At 39.9% G+C, this 23881-nt stretch overlaps 1 protein-coding gene across 5 annotated transcripts in view; it reads right to left on the reverse strand.

Annotated features, from left to right (window-relative positions):
• Positions 1 to 23881, reverse strand: part of TPK1 (thiamin pyrophosphokinase 1) — a 342443-nt gene that overhangs the window by 83125 nt on the left and 235437 nt on the right. For all 5 annotated transcript variants that reach the window (XM_035021317.1, XM_035021313.1, XM_035021314.1 and 2 more), the window contains one exon: positions 19431 to 19542. In XM_035021317.1, the coding sequence (XP_034877208.1) occupies positions 19431 to 19542 (112 nt within the window). The remainder of the gene's footprint in view (positions 1 to 19430; positions 19543 to 23881) is intronic.

Below are 23881 nucleotides of genomic sequence, written 5' to 3' on the forward strand. Positions count from 1 at the left end.
GTCTATCCTTCCTTCCTTCGTCTAGCCTTCCTTCCTTCGTCTAGCCTTCCTTCCTTCCTTCATCTATCCTTCCTTAGTCTATCCTTCCTTCCTTCATCTATCCTTCCTTCATCTATCCTTCCTTCCTTCGTCTATCCTTCCTTCCTTCCTTCGCCTAGCCTTCCTTCCTTCCTTCCTTCATCTATCCTTCCATCTATCCTTCCTTCCTTCGTCTATCCTTCCTTCCTTTCCTCCCTCCCTCCCTCCCCACCTTCTTTCAAACAATGTCTTTGGTCTGACATAGGCCTCCAGCCACACCGCTGTAGCCACTCCATGTCAACCTCCCACTCTGCTGCTGTGTCCACTGTTCCTAATTCCTCCCGGGACAACTAACCCCAGCTGAGCCTTCCATTCTTACTGATGCAGTTAGAACAGGAGGTTCACAAGGCCAAGTCTTAGGCTAATCCTTCTTTCCTGATTTAATTTTGGCACTTGCCATCTGACCCAACCCCACTAAAAGTTCATATTCTGCAAGTATTTGCTCAGTGCTTACTCTGTGCAGGAACTGTGCTAAGTGTTCAAGATATAGTAGAGAGCTAGACAGGCAACAGTCCCTGCTCTCGTGAGGCTTAACTTTCGTGAGGGGAAGGGATGCCTGGGTGGCTCAGTCAGCTAAGCGTCTCCCTTCGGCCCAGGTCATGATCCCAGGGTCCTGGGATCAGGTCCTGCATCGGGCTCCTTGCTCAGCAGGGAGCCTGCTGTTCCCCCTGTGTTCACTCACGCGCTCTCTCTCTCTCTGACTAATAAATAAATAAAACCTTTAAAAAAAAAAAAAACACCTTTGTGAGGGGAAGACAGATAGCAATAATTTAATGAGATGGTATCAAACAAGGATGATTACACTGAAGAAAACTGAACAGGGCAAGTGCTGGAGTGCTTTGTCGGGGAGGGCAGGGATGCTAATTTAGATCTTATTAGATAAGAGTCTCCGTAAAGAAGCAATACCCAAGCTGAGACCTGAATTATGCTATGTGGGAGGGCCATGGAAGATATGAGGAATAGTATTCTAAGCAGAGGGAAAAGCAAATGCAAAGAACCCAAGATAGGAACTCCAAGGGCAGCCTGGTGAAGGCCAGAATCTGGAGCAGGACAAGCAGCACAGACAGGAGCAAGGTGTTTATTCTAAATGTGAGGGCAAGTCATTAAAGGTCCAGGTGGAGATACACATTGGAGAGGCAATGGCATTTAGACCTTTTTAAAGTCATCAGTTGCCATTAGATCATTGAGCTGACAGATAGAAGGGGACTCAGAAGCAGACCAAGCAGAGAGGGGCGTTTTCTTAATGAGAAATGAAGTTGGCAAAATAAATCAGTTGACTTCTATGTAACAAACTGGTCTTAAATTTGTGTGGCTATACTGACTGACAGGACAGTGTTACCCCACCCCCCGCCCAGCCACAGTTTTCAGATTGTTTAGGTGCAAGTATAATAGTGAGGTACTACTAGCATTTTCTTCTATTCATACCTTCATTAAAAAATATGTTTATGGGTAAAATTAAACAGAGGACACAGCTAACTGTAAAATTTAAACTGTGACATTCTAAATAATATGTGATTGCCATAAGCATTAATGGTAAAAGAGTAACAGCCCTGCACATAGCACGAGGTACCGAGAGCTGGTGGTGTAAGTACATCCGGGACCCATAACCCTGAACCTAATCCACCAGTGTCCTCTCAGGCTAAGTAAGCATACTGAATTGCCAGGGAGACATTATTTTAAGAGTGACCTCTAGGGGTGCCTGGGTGGCTCAGTAGTTAAGCATCTGCCTTGGGCTCAGGTCATGATCCTGGCGTCCTGGGACTGAGCCCCTCGTTGGGCTCCCTGCTCAGATGGGAGCCGGCTTCTCCCTCTCCCTCTGCCTGCTGCTCCCCCCGCTGTGCTCTCTCGGTCAAGTAAATAAATAAAATCTTAAAAAAAAAAAAAGAGTGACCTTTAACCTGCTTTAGTGAATTTTTTTTGGATCAATCAAAATCATAATACTTACTCATAGTTACAGATTACTTGTGGTATGATTCACAACCGACGGAGACTTCAGAGCTGCTGCCCGAGGCTACGGTGCCCATGGTCACCGGCCCCAATCCACCCTGTGCACTGTTCCCCAGAAGAACTGAGTCAGAACTGAGGAATCCTCAACAACGAGTCCTTGCTGTGGTCCGAAATTTGTCCAGAAGTTACTTAATGTTTTAACAGCCTCTCCTTGATAGGTATTTTAAACTTTCTAAATCAATCTTATACCCAGTGCCTTGCCTGCTGATGCTGTGACAGACTTACTGATAAAGATTCACGCCACTTACGATTAGTGCCTTCATCCAGAAGTGTCTTCGCCTTAATACCTAAGGCCACACACCTCTCATTTTGATCTCTGTTTCTGGTTTTGAAGGTGGAGCTAAACATACCTCTCCTAAAACCCCCCACCTCTACTCTGGACCCCACCTTCCAGCCTCCTCAGGGACGTCACCTGCACACTGTCCCCGCCTGTCCGCCATTTCTCCCAATGGAAATTTCTCCCTGGATCTCTGTGGTTTCTCAGCTCTCTTTGATTTTCAACATAGACTTCTTTTACATCTTGGACATAAAGGCCGCCTTGGTAACCAAACTCCATACCTATAGTTTTTCTTGAATCACTGATAAACGTCTTTTACAAAGGTTAACATATCTGCTGCCATTGTGCTCTCAGTCTGCACTCAAAACTCCCTTCTAACCACCTTAAGAAACAGAAATCTGGCTTCCATCCCTACTAGGCTGCTACTATTCTGCATTTTCAAGACTGACCAAATTATTCCTTCAGTGAAATCCAACAATTTCACTCTCTTTTGCATATGATCCTACTCATTATTCTCTTTAAATGGCAGCATCTTTTTAGATAACCTATACAATCCTTTCCTCTTCCTTGCTCACTGTACCTTCTTTGCCTTTTTTTCCAGAATCCACAATTTTTTACCAAACTGTAAATAAGCTTGATTCCAAGGCTAAGTAATGACTTCACTAGTTACTTGCAGTTGACAATGCTAGAGAAATGTGGAAGGTCTGAATATGAAAAAGACGGAGCAACTTTGATAAGGAGTCCTATTATTAATCAAGTCATTTGAATGTCCAGTGTTAAGGATTTTACTAAGTAGGATGGGAACAAAACCTAAGGGGCCCAAAACTAAAGACATATACAGTCTAGGTAAGTGGATAAAATATAGATATAAAACAGTTGGAACAAATGCGAATGCACTTTTTACATTTACATGATACTGTAAGAACACCCTGTAGGACACAGTAAAGCAGAACTAGGAGTTCTTTGTTTTCTCTCTTTTTGCAAAGCAAATCTTCTAAGTTTCATGAACAGACACACAATGAGAGAATCAATTTCATCTGCCTTTGTTTTTATAATGATACTTGTTCTCAAATTATAGTTTTATATGATTTCCAACATCTATAAAAAGGGAACCAGGGGCGCCTGGGTGACAGTAAAGTTGATTTCAGCTCAGGTCAGATCTCAGGGTTGTGAGAGCACCTCCTGCAGGGCTCTGCGCTCAGAGTCTGCTCGAGAATCCCGTGCACGAGTCTGCTGGAGATCCCTATGTGTGCTCTCTCTAAAATAAGTAAATAAATCTTTAAAAAAAAGGGGCGGGGGAACAAAAAAAAATGTTTTAGACCTTGCCTCATGCTCACGGCAGTAAAGAAATGGGCAAGAGACATCATCTAGGGGAACAGTGAGTTCCTTTAAAACCCCAAATCCACCATACAGTGAGATTTCGAAATTCAGGCCTCCATGGACCATCCCTAGGTAGGCCCCTCTCCAACACACACTCGCTCACACTCAAAACTGTCTCTGGTTATAATCACATTCTGAATGGCATCACTTTAAGCCTTATCAACTTCTGGCACACTTTATAGCTATTTTCACCATTAAAATTCAACTTCTCCTTTACTATCCTAATTGTTTTAAAGATTTATGATAAAGAACTCTTGCTTCAACATCTTTCACTGTAGTGCAGTTGACTCGGTTCCAAAATTCATGTGGAGAAAACGCACATGCTGATTTAAACAAGGTTGCTAATGACAAAACATGCAAGGCACGATTCTAGCCTCCCAGGAGTCATCAGAGGTAACAGGTACCAAATCTTTAAGGCGAATGCATTCCAGTAAAGGGAGTAAGAAATCTGCACAAAGATGCTCACAGGTAAGTACACATAAGGGCTGCACAGCCCACTTTTGGAATTCAAAGGAAAGAGAAATCACATTTTGTAGGAAAGCTTCACGAAGGACATGATTTGAAGTGGCCCTTGGAGAGGAGTAAGATCAGTGGGAGGCAGGGAAAGATGTTCAAGGGAGAACACACACTGGGAATACTGGGGGATGGGCTCAAGTCTTGGGGAGAAGGCTTGCGCACTGGACCTCGAGTGCTTTTCACAGGCATTCAGGAGGAAAGAACAAAAGAGTACAATTCTGCTATGAGAGTAAAGAGGACTAACACTAGAGATGAAAGAGGCTGAGATTACTTCGTTCAAGGTCACTCATTTTAAACAAAAGAGAACTGAAAACTTGGGGCAGATGAGACCAGTGCTCATACTTATATTGGAATCGCCGCAGAACCAGGACGAGACCGAAGCCAGTATCACTGTCCTTATTTACTTTGTCCCATAAGCACAAACCAGATTTCGCCCTGAGTCATGGATCTGTCCCATCCATCTACAAGGGGTGAAAGTTATTTAGGTAATTCACATAGTAATTAGCATGTACCAGGCAAGGCTGTAGGAAATAAAACTTCTTTATCCTTGTCTATCCCATATCAGCCTTTGGTGGGATACAGGTCAATTGAAAACACCACAGGTGTAAATTTGTATTTTTCTTAACTACATGTCACATTTAAACTGCCACTAATACAGTGCAAATAATTTTTTTTAAATGGCTAAAAATAAAAGTTGGTTATCAGTTGTAGCTGGCTTTAAAAAAAAAATCAGAAAGGCTTCTTGCTTGGATAATTTTTTTGTCTAAGCACATTCTTTAACACACACACACACATATATACATACACAGAAGGAAAACCAGATTTAGGGATAGGTGAGAGAGACAGGTTGTTAATTTGCAATTAAATGGGTCTAGAAAGCAGATGAGTCAAAAAGGCCAATGAGATTTGCCCAAAGTGATCCTTGCAATTAAGCTTCGGGAAGGAAGCCAAAGTGTTGACATGAGCACCAGGGCTTCTGAGAGACAGCAATACTGCTAACGAATCTTTATCAAAGAACAATTTATTGAACTGAGCTTCAACTCTGTCTCAATGTAAATGAGGAATAGTAATTATTTCCCATTCCTGGCTTCACTGTGAACTTCTGAAGAATGAGGACCTTCAGCAGGAGATTATCAACTCTAGTGATGCCACAGGACATCCTCCTCCGTGATGTTCAAAGCACTTTCATACAGTGAACCACATCCAAGGAAACCTCTGCGAGATGGGTCCACACAACGCAACGTCAGCCCCTGACACAGCTTTCAAACAAACACCCCCTGATTCTGGTCCAGTTACTGCTTCTCTTAATTACCAGCACGTAAGGAAGTGAGGAGATGGACGTCTCCGTGAAAATCTAAGTTGTTGGCATTTATAATCAGGACTCCTCCGTTTCTCTGTGGCTTCCGCAGCCTGTGTTCAAACTGAAGAAAGTCTTGACATCATCTATGAATCCTCAGGTGAGGAGTCCGAATGGTGTCCCAGTACCATGGAACACCCTCACTTTAGAGTCAGAATCTGAACCCTACTGTCCTCGTTCCGCCACATTATTAACCGAAGTAAACATCTGCGTATGTTTTTCTGCTGCACTTCAAGGGAAATTCAAGGTACAAACTGTATAGAAAGAAGGTAAGTTACATGTTATATAATAATCTCCAGAGACTTGTTTTGTCAAGGGGTTTAAAGCATTGATTTGTCCCTCTTTTGGCTGTTTTTAAATCTCAGAGCCAGAGGATTTCTACCTTCTCTTGCTAGTTCAATCCTATTCTCCTCTCTGGAAGAGGAAAGAAGACTACAGTGTAGTTCCCTGATGCGTAATTAAGCTTGAGAATTTACCTCCTCTCTATGTAATTTGTATCTTTAGTTTCCCTTGAACTACAGCCAAAAAAAAAAAAAAAAAAAAGTAAATATTTCTTCACAAACTTCATTTGGGGTACACAGCTAGATAGAAAAGCCCTTTTATACGGAGGCTTCTATTTTAGTCTGCATACTGGACATTTCCCCAGTTTGATCTCCCCTTCTTTTAATTTAAGCCTAGTATTCTCCAACTATTTTCCACCTTTTCACAATTTGGCCTCCAAGCAATCTAGAGGACAGAGTGGTAGCTCGCTGCTGAGAAAACTGCATGCAATCTAAACCTCCTGCAACTAAGCCATCCTGCCCTTTTATCACTCTTCTTTCTTTTTCATCCTTGAATCTGTAGACACTCAAAAATTCTGTTTTAACCATTTATCCTCCTTTGTGAATGCTAAATAAACTTTGTTTCCCCGTTGACTCTTTATTACAAGTATCTTGAGAACCATGGTGACTGACATTTGGTTTATAATCACCCAGAAATATCACAGTGAGCATAAATTACACCTGAATTACCCACTCTACAAAGTTGTGTGGATTCTACCGTGTGATTTGGGTCTTACAGAGTGGAGAGGAGTGTCTTAGGTGGGGCTTGCAGCAGGATTTTAATTGCTAAGATGTTAATTTCTATCTCCTTCGTCTTTGATGTTGCCCAATTTCAAGGAAAATCCCACTTTCATTTAGAGAAAGGAGTTTGAGATAGGATATTTCACTCTGTCCAAAGCTTTTTTTTTTTTTTTTTAAGATTTTATTTATTTGACACAGAGAAAGAGACAGCGAGACAGGGAATACAAGAAGGGGGAGTGGAAGAAGGAGAAGCAGGCTTCCTGCTCAGCAGGGAGCCCGACGCGGGGCTCGATCCCAGGACCCTGGGATCATGACCTGAGCCGAAGGCAGACGCTTAACAACTGAGCCACCCAGGCGCCCCTCACTCTGTCCAAAGCTTTTAAAAACAGTTATGTAAATCATCAGTGGTGGATCCATCCTATGTGCTGAGAGCACAAGGAACTAACAATAATTTACTATATGCCATAATCATCCTGTTTTGTTTTTTGAAAACTCCCTACAACCTAACACACATTTATTATGGTTGATTCAGGAAATATGAGGACTCAGGAAATATGAACTTGGACAATTCAGGAAATATGAACTCAGGACTCAGGAAATATGAACTTGGACAATTCATTTAATATCCTGTGACTGTTTCCTCATCTATAAAATGGGGATAATAATACTCTGCATTAGTAAGAGGGTTGATGTTAAATCAGATGACAGTGAGTGTAGAGAAAAGAGAGATGGGGTACATGAAGGTGCTATTCACAATGCAGAGTATGATTATTTGGACTCAGTAGAAAATTATACCCTGTGAGCTATTTCCACAGTAAAAGTTTATTCACCTGCACCCCTTGATTCTTTCTCTACAATTCATGTAATGACCACAAGTTATTGCTTTCTTGTCTCAATATATTAACTAGATGGTTGAATGCACAGAGTGCACATCTGAATCAGCACAAAAGTGCAACCTGGAGGAGGGGAAACGGAAGGGGACTCTTGAGCTTACACTGAAGTCATTTTCATCCGTCAACCTGCCCACATAAATACTAGGAAATCAACTCATTTAAAAACTGGGTAGGCAAACCTGAGTTATAATAGTGTTCTTGAATGCAGGTCAGTGAAAAATTGGTCTGCTTGCAAATTCCCATTTGTCATATTCCCTACAAATGCACGTTAATTGTTTTCATATTTAAATGCCTAGAATCAACCATAATAAATGTGTGTTGTCAGGTTGTAGGTAGTTTTCTAAAAACAAAACAGGATGATTATGGCATATAGTAAATTATTGTTGGTTCCTTGTGCTCTCAGCAGAATCACAAAAGGGCAAGGCCTTAAGAGAAGAGAAATCATTCATGTCTGGTTCAAATCCTACAACACAGAAAACAGAACCAGAGCTGAGTTAATGAAATATATTTTTAATACAGGTTTGTAGTGGGCCATATGTTATTAACTTTAAATGTCTGAAAATATAATACTGGCTTACAAACAGAATATTTGAAAATCCTTCTCAATGACAAAGTCTAAAAATAATCTTGCTCCTCTTTGTACTTTTCTCTCCAGAGAAATAATATCTACTGCTTACCAACACCACCACTAACTTTGCCTTCTTCATAAAAGCTGGGTCCTAGAGTTTCCCAGGATTGTCATTTTGTGCAATGATTCCTCAGCACTAATATTCAGAACTTATTGGAAGTGGCCGTTTTGTATAACCCCTGACTGACCAAATCTAGGTACATGCTAAGAAAACCCAAACTTGTAAGATCTCATGGTACAAGGACGTGAGTGTGTGTGTGTGCGTGTGCGTGTGTGTGTGTGTGTAAGGGGTAGAAATAACAGCAAGAGTGGCATGAATAAACGAGTAGTTTGATGGTGTAGGTGTGCTCAGTTAATTCATTACTACCTACTTGATCTTTAATGACCTTTAGAGCCCTGAGACTAATAATATGTGGCTATAAAAGCAATATAAGGAAGAGTCAAATTTTCTGCCTTTTGTGTTTTCACCATCTTAATCACACATCAGATTGTTCCCGTTTTTTTTTTTTAAGATTTATTTATTTATTTTAGGGGAGGAGGGAGAGAATCTCAAGCAGACTCTGCAAGCTAAGCCTAGAGCCCAACATGATCTCACGACCAGAGATCATGACCTGAGCCAAAATCAAGTCAGACACTCAAAAAACTGAGCCACCCAGGTGCCACTTTTACCTGTTTTTGATAGAAACTATCAGTTTCTCATGTAAGTAGAGCTTCAAAGGCTAAACAGGTAAGAAATATAAAAAGGATTAAAAAACAAACAAACATGTGGGGCGCCTGGGTGGCTCAGTCGTTAAGCGTCTGCCTTCGGTTCAGGTCATGATCCCAGGGTCCTGGGATCGAGCCCCGCATCGGGCTCCCTGCTCAGCGGGAAGTCTGCTTCTCCCTCTCCCATTCCCCCTGCTTGTGTTCCCTCTCGCGTTGTGTCTCTCTCTGTCACATAAATAAATAAAATCTTTAAAAAAATAAAAAAAATAAATAAAAAAAACCAAACATGTCTAATAAGAGACTGCTTACAACCCTCCAGACGAATGGAGCTTCTGCCTCTGGCCTATGCAAGCCAGACTTCCTGTGTGGTTCTCACGGATCAGAATATAGACTTGGTTAAACCTGAGGACAATCCTTGGCGAACAGAAAACGGATGGATGGAAATTGTTACTCTCGTTCTTCTCCTTTGTGGACACCAAATAAATCGTGCTCACACAATTTGTTTTGTTTTTATTTTGTCTTGAGTCTTTATCACAAGTTATCTGAGGCTAGATGAATGACAACACTGAAATTCAGTTTCTCAACGGCAATATAAACAAGTCTTCACACGTTAGTTTTCGGGGTAACTGTAAAGATTCAATGATCTAATCACTATATTCAGTAAGTATTATTTCAGAAAATTATTGAATTCATTGAGTACAAACCTGATATGGGAGGCTGAATAATGGACCCCCACAATGTCTACACTGTAATCCCTGGAGCCTGTGAATAAATCACTTATAGGGCAGGAGGAGTTTTGCAAGGTGTGATTAAATCAAAATTCCGACATGGGGTTATCCTGGATCATTCAGGTGGTCCCAGTGTAATCACAAATTCCTTAAAAGCAGGAAGCTACAGAGTCAACGTTGGAGGAAGAGACAGAACAACGGAAGCAGAGGTCAGAGAGAGAGATACGATGATGCTATGCTGCTAGCCTGAAGATGGCGGAAGGAATCATGGTCAAGAAATGTGCGCAGCCTCCAGAAGCTGGAAATGGTGAGCAAAGGATTCTCCACTGGAGCTTCCAAGAGGAAGGCATCTCTTCAATACCTTGATTTTTGCTTTTTTAAGACCCATTTAGAACTCCGGCCTCCAGAACTATAAGATAATGGATGCACTGCTTAGGCCACTAGTTTGTGGTAATTTGTTCCAGTAGCAATTTGAAACTGATACATCTGAAAACTTACATCATGAAAAATTTAACAAAGATGGTTATTTTTTTAATCTGTCAAACATCACACACTTTAGGTTTATCTATCTTTAACTTTAGATCTGTTATCAAACATCAAAATTTCCTGCTGTGCTAGGAGGAGAAAGTTCTGTGCTAGGAGCTGAGACACCTGAGTTTTAGGTCAGCTCTGGCTCCAGGAAGCCGTGTGGTTTGTGAAGTCATTTTTATTTACTTACTTATTTTTGGAAGTCGTTTTTAGATGTTAGTTATTTCACTTAAAAATCATAGGTCTCAATAACCGATGACATTATTGTGATACTATCATCTTGACATTATGATAGTATAATTACTCTAGAATCTAAGTAAAGGAGATAGCATTCACACAGTCCGGCCCATACATCATAGAAATTGTCATTTGCTGGCATACTGTATAGAATGCATAAAAAAAAATCAAGATGTAGTATCAACAAGATTTCTTTTTTTTAATACATCCTGCTAATAAAGAAAGTAATATTCTGCTATTCCCATAATGTAGTCCAAAGCATAAGAAATCATTCAGTGCAGGGCGCTGGGTGGCTCAGTTGGTTAAGTGACTGCCTTCGGCTCAGGTCATGATCCTGGAGTCCCAGGATCGAGTCCCGCATCAGGCTCCCTGCTCGGCAGGGAGTCTGCTTCTCCCTCTGACCCTCCTCCCTCTCATGCTGTCTCTCATTCTCTCTCTCTCAAATAAATAAATAAATAAATAAAATCTTAAAAAAAAAAAAATCATTCAATGCAGCCTAGAGTAATGAAACTGGTACACACTATTACATTTTAAAGTTTTACTAAATACTTGGAAATACTCAGTACTCTACAAATAGAAATGTAAGGCCTCCTTGAAAAACCTGTGAAAATATTTATTTGCAATTATGATCCTAAATTATATAAATAATATAAATGTAATATTATAGGTATGGCTATTATGAAAAACACATCTTTCACCCCTGCATCACACATTTAAATTTACATAAATTTGTAAGTGAACTTTTTACTTTTGAGGTTTAAAAAGATTCTTAGTGTAAAACTATTAATGAAGAAAAATCAATACTGAAATTTATAGCTAGCACTTTCCATTTATAAATAAAAATGGGCTATGAAACCATTAATGACTTTTCTAAATTAATCAAATAAAGCCATGGAGATTGGAAGTCATTGATGGCTAACTAAATACAGAAGGGAGAAAATTTCTCCTGTCCATGTGTAGAGATATGTGATTTTTAAAAGAACACTTATAGGATATTGTATATAATTTTCACGTAAACGCAACTTCTTCCCCATAAAGTTGTGCTTGCTTCAATGTTCAGTGATCTATACTCCTCTAAAGGGCCAGCTAGCCCCTGCTGTTTTTTAATTAGAAACAAGATGGCCCTGTAGTTCTCCTTCCCTCCCCTCTCTTCTCTTTGTGGCAGTAAGCAGACAAAAGAGGGCCAAGGTGCAAGGCACCACCTGTCTTTGGATCAGAACATACGCCAGGTATCTCCCCTGCAACCAGAGTTCCCTCTACGCTTTGTCCTTCCCTAGTCTTCATCCTGCCTGCTAGACCTACTTCCCTTGTGTCTCACTTTTGTTGCCTTGGAGTTCCCCGGAGTTTCCTTCTTGAATGCCTAGACTTCAAGACCAGGTAGCAGTATTATCCTGACACTAAAACCAGTCAGACATCACAAAGCAAAACAAAACAAAAAAACCCTATGAAACAATTTATCTTAGGATATGGATACAAAAGTCCTCAACAAAATAGAAAACAGAATCCAGCAATATATAAAAAGAACTGTACATCATGACCAGGTGAGGTTTGTCCCAAAGATGCAAGTTTGGTTTAACATCCATAATCCAACTAATGTAATACACTATATCAATAGAATTAAAACAAACAAACAAACACACAAAAATCACATGATCATCTCAATAGACAAATTAACAAAAGCAAAATCCATGCTATTTCATGATAAAAAAACACTCAACAAACTATGACTAGAATGAAATTTCCTCAATCTGATAAAAGACATCTATGAAAAACCAACAGCTAGCATCATATATATGGTGAAAGACTGGATGCTTTCCATCTAAGATCAGTAACAGGACAAGGATGTCCACACTTGCTGCTTTCAGTATTATTGAGGTTCTAGGCAGGACAATTTGGCAAGAAAAAGAAACAAGAGAATCCACATCCATTTGCAGAGGACATAATCTTGAATATTTAAAAAATCCTAAGAAATCCACTAAAACACCATTAGTACTAATAAATGAATTCAGCAAGGTTGTAGGATATAAGATCAATTTATAAAAAAATCAATTCTATTTCTATACACTTGCAATGAACAACCTAAAAATGAAATTAAGAAGAGAATTCCATTCACAATAGTATTAAAACAATACAATACTTTGGAACAAATTTAACAAAAGAAGTAAAAGCTTAGAATATGAAAACAGAAAGACTTTGTTGAAAGAAATTAAAGATCTAAATGAAAGTACCCCAGGTTCATGTGTTGGAAGATTTAACATTGGTATAAGATGGATTTACTTCTCAAACTGATCCGCTGAATCAACATGGTCCTTATCAGAATCCTAGCTGACTTCTTAGAAGTCAATAAATTAAGCAAATTATATAAACAAATTATGTCTCTGCATATAATTTGATAATTAGTTCTGTGCTATTTGATCTACCATATTTTGTCAGTTCTAACATGTACATTTCCCCCTCATCTCTGCAATTATAATTAGTATTTTTTTCCTTAGTGAACATAATTATGCATCTTATAATCAATGACATCTTAAATATGATGAAATATGGTCATTTCACCTATTTCTAAACTCAAGAAAATGGTTTAGGGGTGGAAAACTTTCACTAACAGCTTCCTCTGGGCAAGACAGAGGCAAAAAAAGAAAAAAAAAAGCCATCCTGATTATCACCTTTGATCTCTAACACATGTGTTTTATGTAAAAATTTTAATAATATCTTTAGCTCAATTCAAATTGGGTCACCAGTTATCAAAGAATTAAGATACAAAAGACACTGGGGTGCCTGGGTGGTGCAGTCAGTTAAGCATCCGACTCTTGTTGGCCCAGGTCATGATCTCAGGATCCTAAGATCGAGCCCTGCACTGAGCTCCACACTCAGTACAGAGTCTGCTTAAGACTCTCTCTCCCTCTGCACCCCCCCCCCACACTGCACACTCACTCTCTAGAATAAATAAATAAATCTTAAAAAAGAAAAAGATACAAAAGATATTGTCCTTGAATCAAACAGGAAATACTGATGTCACAGATTCAGAGTGCCATTTTTTAAGCACTGGACTAGAAAAGCAATAATTAAAAATAGTAATAAAGACACCTAAAAATATAAAACATCTCACACATTAGTGGCATTAGCTCACAAAAGGTTATAACCCAAGTGGGCACAGCTATTGCTGAACCATGACACTTATAAGCCAACGAGTCCCAAACGTCTATCTCCAGCACGGACCTCTCCCCTGCACCCCAGACTTTAAACACTAACCGACCAGAATCACTTTGAGTCATAATGGAGTGAGAATTAAGGGTGCTTCTCATTGAAACTGCATTTTTACCAAGGGTAGTTTTATAGATCCATAAGCTGTTCCCTTGTTAGGCTGGCACTTAAAAATCCTCACAGAGAACTCCTGCAGAAAATCTTGGTACCTATACACACTTACTATAAATTATTTTCCGCTGAGATGAAAAATCTTTTCAAATGGTTTTCTCTTAATTTCTTCCCTTCAAAAATATTCCACTTGGGTTAGATTTGAGTCTCTTTCAGTCAGTGCTATGAAATTATTTCATTCTGTCATTTATTTCTATACTTTGAAAAAACATAAAAGAAGGAACAATGAATGCATAATTTCACACTCAATTTGAGTGTTATAAATAAGAGGACTGGGCAAATGGAAGGCAATTCCATTTGATACTTTCTTAGGCCAAAGTGTAAAGAAGTTAAGAGCTCCATCCCAGAGAATTTAAATTCTTCTTCCTAAGCCTTTCCATTTCTTGCTTTCCCCATATACGTGCCTTCTTCTTGTTTTCTTCTCTTTATCCCAAATTCATTTTAGTGATTTTTTTTTAACATCAACTTACCTTTGATGGCAAGTCTTTCATTTACTAACTGGAAACAAGGAAAAAGAGCATTAAACACTTGAATTCAAATTTTGAGTGCATCAATCCCTAATGATGTGAATTTAGGCAAATCACTGCCTAAAGCTTGGAATCACCATGTGTCCTTATCTGAAAAATGGGGATATCTGAAAAATTTGCACAAGCGATAAACTATACCACTTATCAGGGCGAAGGAAAACCAACTAGAATACAAGAAAGGTTACACTTACGCATATGGTAGTAAAACTTTACGACATCAAAGAAAAATGAGGTCTAAAAGACAGAGTTAAAGATGATTATAAACGCATAAGAGTCAGTTTGCTTAACTGCAAATTCTTCAACAGCTACAAGAGAAATCCCTAAGAATATGGCCAACAGAGAGTGAAAATAAGATTTTATTCTATATGTGTAGCCAAACTGTTCATCAAGATGGTGGACAAAGAAAAGACATTTCTTGATAGAAGAGCAGAGTCCTACTGATTCTCTTCTTCCTCCCTGACAGAACCTCGGTTTCACTTGGGACGCCCATGTCTTCAGATACAAAACTTTACATCCCAGCCTCTTCCACAGCGAGGGTGGCTGCTGGGTAGTTCCGGCCACTGAGGCCAAAGACTAGATGCAGGAAGGATTTCTGGAAACGGTGGAATCCCTAAAGCCTTGCTTTCCTGCTACATGTGCTACCCCGTCTTCCCCTCTGCCCTTTCCTTTGTCCTGATGCTGAACGGGGGACCTGAGTGGCTGGAGTTGCAACCTCTTACAATTTTGAGGCAAAGGCTGATGGAACCACAGAAGCCATGCCCTGGAACTACTTATCCCTGTACTTTGTTACATGAGGAGAAAAAGAAACAGGCTTCTTTAAAGCTCCTGTTTCCATTAGTCATAACAAAACACATCCCAATTTGTTATGAGTGAAGAAGAAAGAAAACTTAATTACCACCAAATATATGACTTTCTTTAGAAAACCCAAGCGAATCTACACTCACATTTCTTAGGAACAATAAAAGCGGGGCGCCTGGATGGCTCAGCCAGTTAAGTGTCTGACTATTGGTTTTGGCTCAGGTCACGATCTCAGGGTTGTGAGATCGATCCCCACATGGGGCTCCACATGCTCAAGATTCTTTCCCTCTACCCCTCCCCCTAGAAACAATAAGAGCATTCAGCAATATATTGATATAATATACTTAAATCAATTTTATGTCTGTCTATATGCCACCAAAGAGCTCAGAAAACTGAAGTTTTTAGAAGGTGTAATTTACAATATCAACACAAAATATAGGGTTCCTAGAGATAAATCTTATATAAGATGTACAGGATCTTTTGGACAAAATTTTTAAATTATTGAAAGCAGTTAAAAAGTTCTAAGTAAACGGAGACAGACATTATGTTTATGGAAGACTCGATCACACACAGGAATTTTCTTCCTCAATTGTTGTATTCTCCCAATTTATCTATAAATGAAAAATAATTCCAATAAAACTTAAAATAGAATTGTGTGCGTGACCCTTGTCAAGTTAATGCTAACATTTGTGAAGATCGAAAAGCCAGGAATAACCATCAAACTCTGGAAGAAGCAGCTGGGAGACTCCATTAGCCATATTTCAGTATTCATTATAAAGCTACGCTAATCAAGGCAGTGTGGGATCAGTACAGAAAGAAGTGTGTAAGCCAAAAGAGACTAGAAATTTAAGTTCTCCCCCTGCACGTGAAAACTTTCAGTTGGAGAGTGTAAGATAAATGGTGCTAGGGCAACTCGTTATCAGTAATGAAAAAAAATCAGATCTCTAGCCTGTATCATACACCAAAATCAATTTCGGGTGCAAGAAAAGACCTAAAAAATAAGACTTAAAACTATACTGTGAGAATGTCTTTATGACTGTGGAGAATAGAAAGATGATTTAAGACAAAAACTACAAATCCCTGAGAAAAGATGGACACATTTGACTGCCTTTAACTTACTAACGTTAATGCATACAAAAATGCAGTAAACAACTGGAAAAGGGAAAATATAGCCAGGAAGAAGATAATTAGGATCTGAAGAACTTCTGATAATAAGAAAAAACCAAATAGTCCAATGACTAAATAGGCAAAAGAAAGCGATCCACAGAAGAAACCAGTGCTGCATGGTTAATAACTACAAAAAGATGCTTTCCCTCAGCAGTAACCAGAGACTGTAATGAGATATCACTCATACACCTCAGATCGGCAAAAGTGATGAATTCTGACAATACCAAGAATTGCGTGAGGACGCAGAGCACGGGAACTCTCGCATTCTCCTGGGTGAGCGTACAAAGGCGGACCCACTGTCCGAGCCATACGGCGCACCCCGGAAAGGTGAAGATGCTCTTGCCTCTGATGCAGCTATTTTACTCCCAAGTGTACACAGCCTAGAGAAACTCCGGGCCCAGACACGTGACCCGGAATGTTCACAGCATCCTGCTCCGAAGTAAACTACTGTCATACAGGAGACTTCAACACTAGCTGCCACATGTCACTCCTGGGGGGTGGGCACAGAGGCACCTTTTCACACCTGTTTTCAAGGCAGAACGTGATGAGAGATACTGCAAAGTGAAACAGGTAAATCAAATTAGTTTCAGAACTTGTGGCATCACCTTTTGGAGTGGGAAAAGACTCGGGGAGATAGCCAGACCCCCTGAGGGAGATCTGGGTGTGTTTGTTTGTTTTTAAAGAAAGGCAGACTGGCACATGCAGCACCTCATTTGGAGGTGTCTGGAGTCTTGGAAGTTTGACTACCCTACGTTCTCCTACAAACGGACGTTGAGAGCTTGTTTGGAGATCCTAGCAGGGGAGCGCAGCTACTCATATAGCCTTGACCGAAGAACGGTCCTCCTCTATAGGGGAAGGTCGTCCCCTATGACCCAGTGCGCAGCTTTGGGAGGGACGCACAAGTCGCCGTGCTGAGGGTGTCAGCCAGATCAGCCGAATCCACCCTGGCGATCAGTGGGGTGACAGATGTCCCAGCCAGATCGCCCTTCCATCCCTGAGGGAGATTTTGATCGGTTTCTTTAGAAGCACTTGCATACTCTCCTCGACCTAAGAAGTGATCGGCACCTGGCTGAGTTACTGCACCTTTCTCCTTCCTGGGCCATCCTGTCACTTCACAGGTATGACTGACAAGTTGACATTGACCTCAGCGCTCTGCTTTCACAATGACAGTGAGAGAAGCAGGGGCCCTGCCCTCTCAGTGGAAGAAATCTAGACACTGCTCTTCAAGTTGACATTGCATCATTTCCCAGCTGTTCTCACTACTTTTTAATGACATATTACCTATCACAAGACCCCATTAAGTAGCTTTCACCACAGAGAACTGATGAAACAGTGTCTCAATTTTCTTGCTTTGCATACTCCATTAAGTTGCTATTTACATATTTTATATAAAATTGTAGAAGAAAAATAATTATTCTAAAAGTCAAAACAATCTGTAAATATATAAAGAAGTAGTAGTACATAGCATTTCTGCAGGATTGAAACATTATCATGGACAGTAAGATTAAACACCACATCATGCCCAAGGCCCCTTCCCAGAGTCAACTTCATTATACGGAATTAGGACGTGCATGTTACTGTGGGACACAGGGGATCAGAGGATGTTCTAAGGACCCCTGAAGAAGCCTGGATAATCGTCTGAGTCTTTCCCATCACCGTAAGAGAAAGGAAGCAGGGCCACTGCCCGGACAGCCAGCCCTTGTTCCTGCTTAGTGCCCTTCCTGTCTTGGTGCCAGCCCTGGAAAGTGAAGTCGCTGCCGGGTCCGAAAGGACTTCACCAGCATCGAGACTGGGTCCCGGGAACGAATGGAACTCCAAAAAGTACAACTGTTTTAGGTTGGAAATGTTTTCAAAAAAAGTTTCTAATGGGAGCTCATGTCAGTTTCAGCTAAACAGTTTCAAAGGCTGTCACATATTTCTGTGCACTGAAGCAGATCCTGTCTCACCGTCCTTTCAAATTCTGATGAGCTCTCCAGACATTTGCCTCAAAATAGCTCTAGTTTTTCCTAATTGTTTCAGCAGTGGCTCATAGAAAAGTCTTTTAAAATATCTTTTTATCTTCAAATTATTTACTTGTTGAAATATTTATTTCCTTGTGGGAACCTCAGAGTTTTGCATGTTACAAAAGAATGACGTGGTTCTATATTTTAGTTTTTACAACCTTAGAGGTACTGGTCAATCAGGAGACAATCCCTTTGACATTCAACCAAAGCGCTTTGATTAAATTACTATCATTTTTAAAGAGACTAGAGTTGACCTATTTCACAAGCTTGATGGTTTATTTTGGAATCGGCACTTATTTCATGAAAAGATCCACCTCAGTTTTTGTTCCTTTCAAATCAGACAGTTTTAGTATAACTAGGACCTATTACAGTTAATAAGTACTGGGAAACATTTTAAAACTTAGTAAAAAGCAGCTCATCTTGTAAAATCTTTGACTATGAAAATAACTTGCTACTTTAGTTAAAATAGCTGCTTCTCTGGAAAAGTAAAGTAGGTTTCAAGAACACATAATCATGAAGAAGGTTGGCCAAAGAATTCTTAGATTCCACACCAGAAGTACAATCCATAAGAGAGAAAAAATCATACTTCATCAAAATTAAATTAATGAATTTAGTTAATTAAATTTCAGAAAATGAAAATATAAGTCAAAGACTGAGAAAATATTTGCAAGTCATATATCTGATAAAGGACTTGTATCTGGGATATATAAGGAAATCTTACAACTCAAACTAAAAAGGAAAATAATGCAATTAAAATATGAACAAAAGATCTGAAGACGTTACTCCAAAGAAAATATACAAATGATCCATAAGCACATGGAAAGGTATTTGATATCATGTCATGGGGGGGAAGCAAATAAAACCACAACAAGATACTCCTGCATATCCACTAAGATGTGTAAAAACAAAAAGATAGTGACAAGTGTTGGTGAGGCTGTGGGAGAAACTGGAGGCCTCGCACATTGCTGGTAGAAATATGGAATGGTGTAGCTCCTCTGGAAGATAGCCTGACCGTTCACAGAAAGGTTAAACACAGACCTACCTTTGACGTAAGAGTTCCACTGCTAGGTATATACCAGATATATATATATACACACACACACATACATTTTTTTTTTTTTTTTTAAAGAAAGAAAACCTCCCTTTGTGCAAGGGTTTTACTTACTGAGGTTCCACTTCAGGCCTGTTGTCGTAACATGATTGCAAGGCTGTCCAACAGGAATAAGGCCACACCAATCACCTTCCATTCCAGTATCTACATGCATTTTGTGCTTTCCCTGAAGTAGAGAAGGAATGATCATTAGCAGAGTGAAGAGAAAGGACAGGACATCAATGTGCACTGAAGATCTGGTCCTATGCACCAGGTACCATCCCAGAACTTCATGTGGTTATCATACTTAATCCTAACAATGAATTTAAGTAGTATGTGCTAAATAATCCCAGGAACTTTCACTTGACTTAATCCTAGTCACAATTTTGCAAGGTAGCTTATTGTTAATTATTACTTTTACACATGAGAAAATTGAAGCTTGCAGAGATTAAATGTGTCCAGGACCACACAGATAACAAGGGGGCAGAATCAGGATTCCTACCTATACTTGCCAATTCTAAAGACTGAACTGATACCGCATGCTAATGATGTAGCCCTATATGACAGTTCTAGGGTTTTAATCAAACACTTGCTCAAGTGTAAATAAAACATTGCTTCCTAAGTAAAATCGCTACTTCATCTCAGACTTGGACTTCTAGCTTTCAGAATTCAATGTCAATCCTGCTAATGGTGAATCTGCTTCCTATGCCCATGGCTACTCTAGGGGATGCTCAGTGAGAAATATCCACCTCTACCAGGAAACAGTATCTACCTTGAGGAATGAGGATGCTTCCTCCATCTGGATTATGAAAACTGATATAATTTACTATGTTTTCAAGTTTTCAGTTTATAAGCAGGTTAAAGTTAAATGTAATGTTTAATCAAGGCTATAACATTTCCTTTTAAATAGAATACTTGGAAATTCCTCTTCTTCTGCAAAGTAATGACTTTCCATTACTTTTGTATTCTATTCATTATCCTCAGGATATATGGTCTTTATAGAAAGATACCTCAAGTCCTTATGGGGAAAATGCCAATGCACACATCTATTCAATAATGACATAAAAAAGGTATTTTTAATAACTCATATAACTCTGAGGGGATAAAGATATTCTTTATTTTAATAAAATATTTAAAAGCTTAATATATGACACATTACCAGAGTAAGGTACTTACACCTCCTTTTACAGCATTTTATTCCAACTATGTCTTTTGTACTCTGTTATAGGCTCTGAGAACTTACTCTGCTGTATATAAGACCTCAGCATATGAGTAGGCTTTGTCTTTAGTCAAACAATTGCTTTTATTAGGAAAACAACTCTCTAAATTACTTATCAGTTCTTGAAATATAACACAAGTTCATATACATCTATTTGAACACTTAATCAAAAGGCATAAATTTAGTTAAGAGGGCTTAAATATATTCAAACACAAAGAATGTTTAAAGAAAACATAAAATATATTTGAACTTGATGCCCATCACTGGGCAAACACAGGTAGACAAACACCAAGCAATGGATTAGATACACCCGGAGAAAAGTGGGTGGACTGAAAACACAAAGCATTGTGAAAACAATGCCCAGTAGGAAACAGAATTGGCATAAATTACAGAACCCATCAGGGGCGCCTGGGTGGCTCAGCTGGTTAAGCATCTGCCTTCGGCTCAGGTCATGATTTCTGGGTCCTGGGATCGAGCCTTGTGCCCTGCATCAGGCTTCTTGCTCAGCAGGGATTCTGCTCTCTCTCTCTCTCTCTCTCTCTGCCTGTCCCCCATCTCCTCTTGTGCTCTCTCTCTCTCTCCCAATGTCCCTCCCCACCACTTGTTCTCTAATAAATAAATCTTAAAAAAAATAAATTACAGAACCATCTATATAAATTGAAATACAAACACATCAACACACCTAACAACAAAATTTAAAAATATGTTAAAAATTTAAATATATATATATACACACACACACTAACATGTTTGCCTATGGGAAGAGTAAGGAGAATGGGGATGTGGTAGGGTATAAAAGGGAGGCAAATGGATCAGCCAGTGAAGATTCTTGCCTGGACCAGAGATGATCATGTGCCATGAACCAACCAGCATAACTGACTCAACACCGAAATCTTATAAAAAGAACAATATGTTGTTTAGATATAAAGTGATACAAGACAAATTCTCAGACTCTTCTGAAGAAAAAATAGGGAAAATATTTTAACAATTCTAAACAATAATTCAAGAAAGAGGAATAATTGGGATGTAGCAATGGAAAAAAGAGTGAAATGAAAACTAATCTTGTTCTTGAATAATGATCTTTGTTGTTTTTGTTTTAGATCAACTTAGAGCAAAAGCATAGAAACTATTATTATAGCTATGGAAACATTTTACATATTCAGAGTAGAAGCAGTAACTGTCAGAAGATACAGGTATGGAAGGGGGAGGAAAGCGCAGGGGCACTCATCTTCTCATCATGTTACATCATAAGAGAGTCAAGAAATACTGCCTCAAGTAGTAGAGTTTTAAAGGCGGGGATTTAAAAATTGCTCCTGGCCTGAGTAACTGGTAATATGGGTAACGTGCCTAAGCAGCAGAAAGGGGACCAAGGAGGGAGACTTGAAATCACTCTGGCCTCCCTCTGGCCACATCCTCCTCCATAAACCTCCATGCCAGTGTCCGAGATGTGGCTCATGCAGCTGCCTACACGAAGACTGTCATCACTGCATGGAAGGGGAGGCTGAGAGAAGTCGGAAAGATGCTCATCAGAGACCTGATCAGGTGCAGAGGAGTGGGGGGCAGAGTGTAGGCAAGGGGTTCCCTGCTGCTTGTGTGGGAAGAGAAACCAACTCCGCGAAGGAGGGTGCACATGTGCAAAGCCATGACTTGGTGGCGGGACACTCACTGACGGGGCCAGGCGGGGAGGCTGGGATGGTGGGGCACAGGAGGTTGTCAGGGCAGGGAAGCTGTTCTGTGGGACATGACCAATACATGACCTTATGCATTTGTCAAGACCCACAGAATCTGTAACACAAGCAGTGAGCCCTAATGTACCTTAAGGGCTTTTACAAATAATAATATACAATATTCGTTCATCATCTGTAACACAAGTCCCCCACTAATGCAAGATAATAGGGGAAATTGTGAGCAGGAGAGGGGATATATGGAAACTTTTTCTAATCGGCTCAATTTTCTGTAAACCTAAAACCGTTCTAAAAATAGTCTATTAATTAAAAAAAAAAAAAAAAAAAGTCTCTCCGTGCCTTTCAGTTTCTCATCCCTTAACGGGACTGGCAGCAATGTGATGGGAGGTCTGAAACCCCGGCCAGCCAGATGCGCGGTACTACACAAAGAGAAACGTGCAGCTGCTTCTTAGCAACCATTACAACTTACGCGGCTTTTCCCCCTAAAAAACAGGGTTTTCTTTTTGTTTAAACCATGAGCTGCCTTAATTTCTTTGTACAGAATTTTTCCCTCAATTGATTTACATTGACTAGCTTTGCCAGAGAGTTTATTGTTTCTCCCCACCACTCTCCCTTATAGAAATAACTCTCTCTGAAGGTATAGATGTTAAATATAACACAAATTATCATCCAGAGATGCAAACGTAACACACTTTGACAAATTCTGAAAGCCTCCTTCATATGAAAGGGAGTCTTGTAGAAATTTCTGATTTCCCTAGGAGTGCTTTGCTTTAGCAGCAAAAGAACAGAAAGCAGTGGTGGCTTTTCATGTTGGTGGATCCTGGCCCAAAAAGGGCTGTCCTCCCAGGGTCCGCATCAGAAAGCACAGCACACCAGAGGGGTTACAGGTAACCCACAGCCCCTTGAGCACTGGGTGGCAGACAGCACCAGAAGGGCAGGAATGCCCACCAGGCCCAGAGGGCTATACCTCTGTCTCAGGTAACAGCGTCTTTGACAATGGGGCCCACTGTTAGAGACTGTAACTTCATTCCTTACCAAGAGGAATTTGTGTGTCATTGGGTTGTCTTTCTTTCCATGTGTTATAGTTAACCCCTATCTTTTAATTGAAGGCCTTCCTCCCCCTGTTTCTGGTCTACTTAACGGTTTGGTCATGGTCAGCTAAACACATTAGTATGTCTGGTGTTCCAGCTAACTTCCGTAGAGAATGGTGAAGGAGCTGGGGGGGTGGGGCGGGGATGGGGGGTGATATAGGGGATGGGGATTAAGGAGTACACTTGTTGTAATGCACACTGGGTGATGTATGGAAGTGCTGAATCACTATATCGTACACCTGAAACTAATACAGCACTATGTGTTAACTACACTGGAATTTAAAATTAAGAAGAAAAAAAAGAATGGTGAAGGAAGTAAGGAATGATTTCTCAACCGGTGGACATTAACTCCCTAAGAGGAGATTCTTCAACTTGCATCATATAATGCAAAGGAAACAGCACATATACATGTTAAGTTTTATTATCCCAGGGAGAGGATGTTGCTATAAAATCCACTGATTTAAATGACACAGTGGTAAATTTTCTTTTCTAGGCTTGCTATATATTCATTGCCTTCCTCATTATGTTAAC

This window comes from Mirounga leonina, unplaced genomic scaffold (assembly GCF_011800145.1).
Source record: "Mirounga leonina isolate KUSES-001 unplaced genomic scaffold, KU_Mleo_1.0 Mir_174, whole genome shotgun sequence".
NCBI lineage: Eukaryota > Metazoa > Chordata > Mammalia > Carnivora > Phocidae > Mirounga > Mirounga leonina.